This window comes from Castor canadensis, chromosome 13 (assembly GCF_047511655.1).
Source record: "Castor canadensis chromosome 13, mCasCan1.hap1v2, whole genome shotgun sequence".
In the NCBI taxonomy this organism is placed as follows: domain Eukaryota; kingdom Metazoa; phylum Chordata; class Mammalia; order Rodentia; family Castoridae; genus Castor; species Castor canadensis.
In genome coordinates this window covers 90039112-90050444 of record NC_133398.1, presented here as the reverse complement: position 1 = coordinate 90050444, position 11333 = coordinate 90039112, and the positions used below count along the sequence as shown (strand labels likewise).

General features: G+C 38.3%; 1 protein-coding gene across 8 annotated transcripts in view; it reads right to left on the bottom strand.

The window, feature by feature from the left end:
* Positions 1 to 960: 960 nt before the first annotated feature.
* Positions 961 to 11333, bottom strand: part of C13H9orf153 (chromosome 13 C9orf153 homolog) — a 128691-nt gene continuing 118318 nt past the window's right edge. For 7 of the 8 annotated variants that reach the window (XM_074052248.1, XM_074052242.1, XM_074052244.1 and 4 more), the window contains 2 exons: positions 9893 to 10385; positions 961 to 6580 (listed from right to left, as the gene is read on the bottom strand). In XM_074052248.1, the coding sequence (XP_073908349.1) occupies positions 6342 to 6580; positions 9893 to 10385 (732 nt within the window). In that variant the 3' untranslated portion in view covers positions 961 to 6341. The remainder of the gene's footprint in view (positions 6581 to 9892; positions 10386 to 11333) is intronic. The other variant, XM_074052250.1, reaches the window with a different exon arrangement.

The window sequence follows — 11333 nt, the reverse complement described above, 5'->3', positions numbered from 1 at the left end:
CCAAGACAGGAGGATTCAGCATCCCAAGACAGGAGGATCCAGCACCCAGCACCCCAAGGCAGGAGGATCCAGCACCCCAAGCCTGGAGGATCCAGCACCCCAAGGCAGGAGGATCCAGCACCCCAAGGCAGGAGGAATTGGTTTATATGCTTAGCTAGACCAAGGCAGGCTGCAGCCAACTGGAATGTACCAGACCGTTTTAAAAAAATGATTGCCACGTCTAACAGAAGAAACAGTCTTGGTATCAGTGACCACACAACAAATATTCTCAGCTGGTTATCTTTTTTTAAAAGAACACTTTTATTAGTACATGATATCTATACAGGAGCTTCATTGGGACCTTGCCATACATACATGCATTGTATGCTAGTTTGGTTCATCCCATTATTCTCCCTCTTCCCCCACTTCACTTGTTAAAATGACTCTGACAGATTTCAATGTTCCATATTCATACATGTATAGAAAGAGTACATCAACCATATTCACCCTCATTTACCCTTCCCCTCCAGCTATTACCCTTCCATTAACATGGCTGTTTTACATTTCTGCCCTTCAATATTTAAGTGTCTGTTTATTGTTCAGTGAGGTTTTGCCTTGGTATGTATTGTATTTGAATCAGCCTAGCCTCCTCTATTACTCTTCCTTACCCTTTCCCCCCATTCTGTATTGTCCAATAGTATATATATATATATATATATATATATATATATATATATACACACACACACACACACACAGATATCTATCTATCTATCTATCTATCTATATGCACTTGTATTTGTATTTGTGTTTATCTTCCACAAATGAGAGAAAGCATGTGATCTTTGTCTTTCTGAACCTGGCTAACTTCACTTAACATGATGTTCTTCAGTTCTATCCATTTATCTGCAAATGACAAGACTTTAATTCTTCTTTATGGTTGAATAATATTCATATATATATATATATATGCATGCAACATTTTCTTTTTTTATCATTTTTTAATATTTGTTGTACTGGGAGTACATTGTAGCATTTACAAAAGTTCTTACAATATATCATAGCTGAATTCACCCCTTTCATCATTGTCTTTATCCCCCCTCCTCCCATCTACATTTTCTTAATCCACTCATCAATTGTAGGCATCTGGACTGTTTCCATTGCTTGGCTATTGTGAAGAATGCTGTGATAAACATGGGTGTGCAAGTGTCTTTATTATATTGTCTTATAACTCTTTGGATATGTGCCTAGGAATGGTATTGCTGGATCATAGGATAGTTTTAATTTTAGCTTTTTTTAGGTGCCTTCATACTGCTTTTCATAGTAGTTGTACTAATTTACATTCCCACCAACAATGTATAAGGGTTCTTTTTTCCCTGGATCTTCACTGACATTTGTTGTTGTGTACTTGAAGATAGACATCTTAGAGGAGTTGTGATTTTGATTTGCATTTCCTTTATGGCCAGGGACATTGAGCATTTCTTCATGTGCTTTTTGGTCACTTATACTTCTTCCTTTGGAAAACTTTTGTTCAGTGAACTCTAGCTCTCTTGCTGAAGACTCCCTCCACAGGGCTCTTTCCTGAACACTAAACCCTGTGCTGGTGTTTGAGCCACCTTTCTGCTTTTCCATGCCTTTTTCACTTCTAACAAAATTAATGACAGAATTAGAAAATCACCTAACAAAAAAAATCCAGGCAAAGATCACGGTACTAGTTATCTATTGCTGTGTAACAGATTACCCCAAAATTTAACAGGTAAAGTGGGTGCTGGTGGCTCATGCCTGTAATACTAGTTACATGGAAAGAATATTGGGAGGATCACAGTTCAGGCCAGTCTGGGCAAGAACTTGGCAAGACTCCATCTCAATGAATAGATGGATGTGGCTGTGTTACCCCAGCTACTGCATGAAGCACAAATGGGAAGATTATGCATTGTCCAAGACAGAATGGGCATTAAGTGAGACACTATCTCAAAAACAACCAGAGCAGAAAGGGCTGGAGGTGTGGATCCAGGTAGATTGTATGCATAGCAAGAGTAAGACCCTGAGTTCAAATTCCAGTGCTGGAGGGAAAAAAGCCCACAGAAATCCTTACTATCTTGCAGTTTCTGTGGGTTTCATATACCTGGTGCCTGGGCTCAGAGTTTCAAGGATCTAATCAGGAGTCAACTAAGGCTGTGGTCATGGCAAGGCTTGGCTGGGGACAGATTTGCTTCCAGGTTCACTCAAGAGGCTGTTGGAAGATCTCAGGTCCTTGTTGGCTGTTGACCAGAGACAGCACTTATTTGCCTTATGGGCCTCCCTGATGGAATCTCTGAAGATGGCAGCTGGCTTTTCTTTTTTTATGAGCTAGTTAGTAAGCAAGAGAGCAAGAAAAGGTGTCTGAGATAGAATCCAGGTTTTTGTAACTAAATCTTTTTTTTTCTTTTGGAAGCACTGGGATTTGAACTCAGGGCTCCAAGCTTGCTAGACATGGATTCTTACTGCCTGAGTCACTCTGCCAGCTGTAACTCTATCTTGAAGTGGTATCCCCATCACCTCTGCTCTATTCTAATCATAGAAGTAATCCATAAGTTCAGCCTATGCCTGGACTGTTTTAGTGTAGAGTACTTACTTAGCATGAATGAGGCCCTCACTTCAGAGGACAGGTTCAATCCCCAGAAGCAATTAAAAAAAAAGTCCAGCCTAGATTCAAGGAAAGAGAGTTCCCCGATTGTGTAAATAGCAGGAAGTAGGGATCACTGGATCCTACCTCAATCACCAATGAATGGAAGCCACTAGATGAAAAGTTGATGGGAAACTAGAAAACAGAGGTATCAAGGTGTTTCCACCTGAATCCACTATGCAGTCTCAAAATCACTAGCAGAGAGATAAGTTGACATTATTTGTCTTCTGTTGTAAAGCAACATGAAACATTACCTAGTGAAGCATTCTTTCCAAGAAGAAGTGAGCCAGTATCTAATAAATCTATTTATAAGAAACAAGCTGATTGATTTATTCTTTTTTGTTTGTTTTGTCATTCTGGAGTTTGAACTCATGGTCTACTCCTTGAGCCAGTCCATCAGCCTTTTTTCGAAGAGTTTTCAGGATAGGGTCTCTCGAACGACTTGCCTGGGCTAGCTTCGTACTGCAATCCTCCTAATCTCTGCCTCCTGAGTAGCTGGGATTACAGAGGAGAGCTACAGGTGTCTGCTAGATTTATTCTTAAATAAATTTGTGGGATAGAAGGATAACCTGAATGACACTATGGGGATAAAAATCTAAAAGCAAGACCTTCAAAAGGACAATGGACCTGTTTCTTCAGTAAATCCATTGCCTGAAAAAAAAATGAAGAATTGTTCTAGATTAAAAGTTCCTCAAAAGACATAACAACCAAATACACTCTGCTGGGATCCTGATTCAAACCAACCAACTTAAAAAAGACAGGCTTGAGACAATAAGGAGAGTTATCTCTGTGACCATCTCACAGAAAAAAAAACACTTATTTTGAAGCATAACATGCATGAAGAAAATTTTGCAGTTGAAAAAATGTGGCACACTGTACACATGTGTGCACACAATTAAAAAAGACAGAACATTGTGAGTACCCCAGAAATTTCCCTATGCTCATTTCTGGACTATCTTCTGCTGAAGACATTCATTGTACTCAAGACAATGTAACTTTTAATATAAAAATCTGCTTTTAAAACTAATGCCTATAAAAAAATTAACAAAAATAGTGCAAAATGGAAACAGGAATAATTTTACTTACATAGAGGCAAATCTTTGAATAAAATATTAGGAAATCAAACCCAGAAATATATTTTAATTATTACACAACCTCACAAGCATATATTAAAAATTTGCCTAGTCAACATTATTTCTTGCATTTCTTCTGTATTCTTACTAAAGTACATACTTGATTACAAACTATTTTTTTTTTTGTGGATTGTGGATGGTAAACAATTTTGGGATTTATACACTATGATTTTTTCTTTTCTTTTTTTTGAGACAAGCTCTCTCTATAAAGAGGCCAGGTTGGCCTTGAACTTGTGATCTTTCTGTCTCAGCCTGCCAAATGTTGAAACTATAGGTGTACGTTTTCCCCTGCTCTTACCTATTTTAAAATGTATTTATATTGCCACTATTTAAAGAGTTTACCTGGCTATAAAATTCCAAATCAACAGTTTTCTTTCAGCATGATGAATACATGACACCTTAGCTCTGTGGAATCTATTGCTAATGAAAGTTCCATTGCCAACTTATCATTTGTTTGAATGTAAACTATATCTTTTGTAAATTACATTTTCCTTTAATTCTTTTTTTAATTTTTCATACAACTTTTAATTTTGAAATGGTTTGACTAATAAGAAATTATTAAAATAGTACAGTGAATTCTTTTTGTATACTTTCCCCCAATGATAATATCCTTCATTATCACAGTACACTGTCACATACAGGAAAATGACCTTGGTGTGGTACTGTTAACTCAGGGACAAATCTCAATCAGATTTCATCAGATTTTTTTTTTTTTTTGGTATGTGGTTCAATGAAACCTTATCACGCATGTTACTTAAAGTTTCTACATTTGATTTTGAAGTTTTTGACAAGGTAATGTTAGAGTATCTCCACATTAATAACATTCTCCTGGCTCTTGACCTCCCATCTTTGGTATGTGGGTAAAGTGAATGGCCTATTGTTTTATCTCTTTCTTCTGCATTGGTGTTCCTTGCAGGCAGTAGCCTTTCCTTTCTGTACTAAACATGCTTTTAAATTTTTACTTCACAAATATTGACGTGCATTATTTACTAGGGCTTATTTTATTTTAAAACTAGTACATTCCATTATTTCTTTCTGTGTTCATTTGTCTGCTTAGCAATCTTTCTGATAGCAAAATAATTCTATCTATTAATAGAGTTCTAAAGTTTTTTTCTTGGCCTACCCAGCCCTGCTAATCAGAAATATATTTCTGGTAAGTAATTTCTTAACAATTACAAAATTGGGAAGAGCGGTGGGTAGAAAAGAGATTAGTTAATCTTTTTAACACATTTTACTTATACTTCCTAACTTCCAAATTTTAAAGATAATCTGCTAGCCGTATTATTTTACTAAAAACCCACCTCACTAGTTTTTATATATTATGGGACATAATCAACTTTAAGTGATTTACAGATTTTCCAAAACTATATTCAAGTTAAAATCTTACAATTTAATACCTATAGCTGTGCTATATATACTTATCTCTGCACTACACGATGTATTTATGTGCTATATGTACTATTATATACCTCTATGTTGTTGATTCCTTTAATTCTTAGTGCTCTGAAGTTTTGCTACAGTGTTTCTAGTGATAGATTTATTTATAGTGCTAATCACTCAGTGAGATTTTTAAACTCAACTTCTCATATGTTTCTTCATTTCTGAAAAATTATCTTTTTATTCTTTAGCTTCTTAAATTTATTTTTATGGTGCTGAGCACTGAACCTTGAACCTCTTGCATGCCAGGCAAGCACTCTATTACTGAGCTGCATCCCAGTTTTATTCTTTCTTACAGGATGTATGTCTTTAGGTTTAATACTAGCTTAACATATTTTATTTATACTTCCTAACTTCAGCTCTTTTCCATTCCCCCTCTTTCCTTCTGTAACTTCCATTGGGTAGATTTCTGAACTCCTCATTAGACCCTCAGTTACTGTCAACTTTTTCATAGCTTACTCCTCTGTCTTACTATGCTATAATCTCTTGAATCTTTTCAGGGCTATCTTCCAAATCATCAATCCTCTTCTTCAAATGTATCCAGTGTACCAGTGGAGAATTTATTGAGGGTTATTATTAGTACTGTTGTTTTTGTGACCTTATTTTTTATGGCCAAGATTTCCAATTTGTTCGTTTTCAAATCTTCCTGTTCTTATTTCACAGATGTTACTTCCTTCTTTATGCCTTTGAGCAGTTAACATATTAATTTAAAGTTCTCAGATTGATCTCTATATCCATAGGTGCTAATTCTTTCATTTGTTGAATTTATCAGCTGTTTTTTACTGATGATGGGCTTCCTTATATGCTTAAATTGTGGAGGGTAGGAGCTGGAAATCGAGCCCAGGCCCTTGTGTAGACCAAGTAAAATGTTTCTTCCTCATATGCTCTTTTTCTTTTCTTCTGATAAATAAGTGCTTCATTTCTGATCCAAATGCATTTCACAGGCCTAAACCAGGCTTAAACTTGCCGAACAACTTGAATCTTGTACTCCATATCAATATTTTAATTTGAGACATTGCATGAGCATTGTATACACAATCCAAATGTTGTATTGAGTGCATCTTGTTCTTCTGTATGAATTCAATGCTCTCAGAAGCAAAAGTCCACACTCATGATACTTTAATAAACTACACAGCCCATTTAAAACAGGAAGTTCTTTCTTTTTGATAATCAACCTGAGGATAAACAACCAAAGACTTATGAACTAGAGGAGGAAAAATAGCACCAGGCATGCCCTGGCTTTCTACAAATCTCTTCTCAGTATCATACTTTATGTCCATGAATGAAATTGCAATAGTATGCTTCCATTTCACAAGCCCCTTAAAATATCTCCATTCCAGATCCTTTAGATCCAGGAACTGTTTTTCTGAAAAGAATAATATTTACAAAGAATCACATTGTGATTCAACCTTTGGTTACTCAGAGATTCTTCATGGACAGTATAAACCTTCCATGAATTTAAGTTTCTTCTCTTTTGGAGAAAGCATTTTCTGAAGCTTTATAAACTAATGGGGGAACCTATGGTGTTTATCTCATCTAACACCCACCCCTAAATAGGAAAGTGGGCGAGTATGGCTGACTAGGCTAAGTGGACCCTACAGGGCCAGGGTAGGTAAAGGGAGTGTCTCCTTTGATGCCCAGACACCAGCAGCAGGTGCAAATGGAGAGATCTGCAGGGCACTGAGAACAACAGGGATGAGAAATGAATGGTTGAAATGAGGAGGAAGCTTGATCAGAGGTACATAGGTTATTTGCATCATTTCTTCCAAAATGTTTATGTAAATATGTAGCATAAAAGGGCAGTGGGTTAACTAGAATTTGGCTGTTTTCTATACTGCTTTAGGACCTACTAGCTTGGAACATTAGTTGTTGCAATCTTTTCAAGGAGCCAATGAGCTAAGGAAAACCAAGTCAAGACATTTTGCACATCCCTCTTCTCAGCAGTCATTTCCTCTTTCCTTCCCTGTACCTCCTTTCCTAGGTATCTTGTAAAGCTAAAAACCAAAACAAACAACATCAACCACAAGACCAGGACTGAAGGTAAAGACTTGACTGTAAAACCATGAGTAGAGAGCTAAGGCAATAGTATAAGGAATATAGGGAAATAATGGGTACAACAGACACACAGGAGGGTTGACATATTTCTTGTTCGGGATTTTCCCATCCTCCATGTGTGATAACATTTGAGGTCACCTGTGGCCCCAGGATTGAGTAGATGCTACCTCTGCCCAACTGATCCTCCAGTCTTGTACTGGAAAGGGCCTGGCTTTTCTGAGTCTGTCTGGGAGGACATCTATATGTGTATTCTGTATATGCAAAAGACAGGTGCCAGGGACTCTTCCTTGGGCTCATGACTTCCACGGTGGAACAGACACTGGAGCGGCTCTGCTGTTCAACAGTCTGCCCTCAGGGCCAAGTCACCAAATTTCAGGGTTGATAAGATCTTTATAGATGTGGCATAGTAAGAAGTTTTGGGAGAAGGAAGGGTAGGGATATTTGGCAAGAGAAGTCCCTGGAATTGATTCTGATTGAAGAGGTTTATGACATGAAATTTTGGTATAGACACCTGCAGGGAAGAGTGTCTATTGGACACAATTCTGGGCAACAAGATGTACAGAGAAGCCCTCTGAGGAGGAATATTCTGGGAAAACTTTTTTTTCCCTATGCACTTTGCCTAGTATGTGTGAGACATTGCAGTTGGTCCCCAATACTATGAAACAAATAAACAAAACCCAGAAGATGTCTCTCCCTGCCCAAAATTTGGTCATAGGGCCTGGAGGTAAAGGAGGCATCTTTTGAACATAGAGACAAAAGCTACACGTGAAACTGTGCCCATGAGACATCCAAAGGCAATGCCCCTAGCCCTTGTCTGCCTACTTCAGATTTCCAATTACATTAAAAAATACTGCCTATTTGGTTTCTTATTATTTTTAGCTAAACACATTCCTAATCTACAGGATTCTACAGGATTTAGCCTGAGGAAGAGGAGCTCACATGATGGGAGAAGAGAAAAGAAGCAACACCCACTCCCTTTTCCTCCCCCCATGCTTGGTGCTAGTAGGTGCTAGTAGGACTCCATATCCTCTAGAATTCTTTGGCATATGAGGACTCACAAAGGTCTTTTGGACTGGATGATGAATTTCTGCAAAAGCAATTAATCCTAAGGAATTACAGGAGATCCCTCAGAAGAAAGTCTCCCTGGCTTCATGCCTACTCCTTGAATAGATAGATGGGACATGTCCCAGAGGAGTACCTTCAGGGTCTCAGGAAATGAGGACATGGAGGCAGAAAAGAGACACTAAAACAGTCTAGGAGGCCACATTAGAGACCTCCAGAAGTTAGGAAGACAGCAGGCAATAACTGCATTAGGAAGAAAGTCATAAATGTTCAAGACCCTGTCAGACATCCAGAACCCTTCTTCAGTAAACCTCTGGCCAGTTCTTCTTACTGACTCCCAATACCTTCCATATATGTTACTTTCTCATTATCAATTTTACAAACTGTATACTTTTGTGGATTACCCAGGCCATTTATATAATTGCCTATGCAGTAGTATTACTATCAGATTTGAGAGCTGCCTTAGGCTCTGTCAAAATATTGATGTAGGGAGTTACATCAAAGACTCTTTCAGCTTCCTGCCAAATATGCTTACAGACATTAACCTATTCTATTAAATGTATTCCTTCTGTCTCTCCCACTCTTTTTCATATAACAATAGTGGTGTCACAAATGCTTGGTGTGCAAACTATCTTATCTCGAATTTACTTATCTTGTCAAGAACCTACTTCTGAGCCAGGAGGATGGCAAGTTTGAGACTAGCCTGTGCTATACAGTGAGTTCCATGCCAGCCTGAGCTACATAGGGAGAGCCTGTCTCAAAAACACCTAAAAAAAGGACTTCAGAGGGGCTTAAATATTGATTTAATCTGTTTTCAATAGCCACACAGAAGGGATGGATATTCCTCCTAGGCTTTCTTTTTCTTTTGCAGTGCTGGGGATCAAACTCAGGTTTGACATGCTGGGCAAGGCTTTAACACTGAGTTGTAACCCCATGTCCCTTCCTGTGAATAACACAAGGAAGTGGAGACCCAAAGTATACGACACTCCCTTCTCATTAAAACTCAGAATCCTATATTTTACATATTTCTAACATTCTCTGGGTGGTCTTTGGCCTTTTTTGAGCACCTCTCTATTAAGGAATCAAAAGTGAATAGTTTCCTTCTGTTGTTTGTGGCCTCTGTTGAAAGCCCTGATAGAGATGTAACAAGAAGGAAAAGTTAATGGAAAAAAAATCTCTAAAAAAAAAATTCCCTAAATGGCAGCAAAGCCAAGATATGTAGAAAAGATTATATTCTACTAACTTCACGTAATAAGAAACAGGTACCCATGGGAGCTGTAGAGTCTGAGTCTAACTTGCTCGTTATTCAAAGAAGAGTTTAAGTGACCAGTCTAAATAATACACTTTTCAGGAATGAATCTGGGATTGACCCTGGAATTAAAACAATCTCTGATATACATTTCATTGCCACTGTAGGCAGTAAAAGCTGCAGCCACAAACCTCAGAACAAGCAAGATTTCCTTGGGTCAATATTCCATGCTTTCTACTCTGGAAATGCAGCTCAATTTGCAGCATGATTTCCACTCACTTTCTCCCAGGTGGCCCTATCTGTTTAGATTACCTGGATCCGCTAAGAAGTATCTGGGAACTTTATCTTCAAGGATCACTGGCTGTGGTCTGGGAGTGGAGCTGTGGGACCTGCTTAGTATTCTGGTGGCCTGAATCTTTTTCCAAAAGGTACTCCAAGACACAGCACTGTGGTCATCGGTGATAATGTCATAAGGAAAAGTGTGCTTGGGAGGAGGGATCCCGCTCTGGCTCAGTCTCTGCTGGGACCTGGAGAACCGTTCCACTGGGGAGGCAGCATTCAGCAGCAGGCTGTGGTGGAGGATATCAGCCATGGATTCCGGCATCTCCTCCTTTTTAACCACATTACATGTGAAAACAGGTTGAGGATCTTCTCTTTTGGTCCCAGTTCCACTGATGAATGACATGACATTCAGGTTTTTAGTAAGTAGTTTCTGTGCTTCCTTATGTGAAATGCCATGAATTTTTAGGAGATTTGATTTCTTCTCCTCATTAAAATTCTCAACCAATACATATAATTCTGGCAGCTATGTGTGGGGAAGAAAAAGAGAAGTCATGAGATTCACAAAAATGTAATAATCTGGCCGATCCCAAACTTGGAAAAAATAGAGCAACAAATAATCATAGGAACAGAAGCATTTTATCTTTGGAAGATAGCTTTGCCTAACTAGACCAAGTCAATGGTGGAATGTGGAAAAGAGAACAGGAAATTGAATCTCAGATTCACTATCCAAAAGATGTGTTAGTTATGTAGGCCACTTGTGCCCTCTGCTGTAAAATTAACCAGACAGAGTTGGACTTGGGGATCTTTTAGAACTTTACACCTCTACAAATCTGAGTGATCATGGTGAAAGACAGCTGGGGGGGCTGTGACCTTTGCTTGTTTTGAATAATTGTACATTTTTTTTATAGAAGAAAAGGAGCCAGATCATCCAGATTTCAGTGTCATCCTCTTCAGAATGTTCAGGAATGAAGTGCAAAGGAGGATCTGGTAGTTGTAATTCACTGGACTATTTTGTATTTTACCAAAGCAAGTGACTAATTTGTGGAGTGTTTGGGGAGAGTTGTTGATAGAAAAAAATAAATGATTTATCAGAGTACATTTCCCTATTTGAAATCCTATGTAGAAGGAATAAAACCTTATTTTCTAGAGCATCCTGCTGCAAATCTCATTATTCCTAAAGGGATCTTGGCCATTCAACTGCAAAACCCAAGAGGTCATACTCTCAGGTGCAAGCCGACATTTGGGTCATTTGGATCAGTGACAGAGCACTTGCTCAGCATGTTGATGGCCCTGGGTTTGATTCCCCAGAACCTTAGGAGAAAAAAAACAAAGCAAAGCAAAACAAAAACAAACCTGACCATTTGGCCCAGTGCAGTTTCCTTTCATTTCTAGTGCATTCTGTTGCAAGAATATCAAATAGAAAGGGAAGTAAAGTTAGCAAGTGGCTCTTTAAAACTGGTTACCATCATCA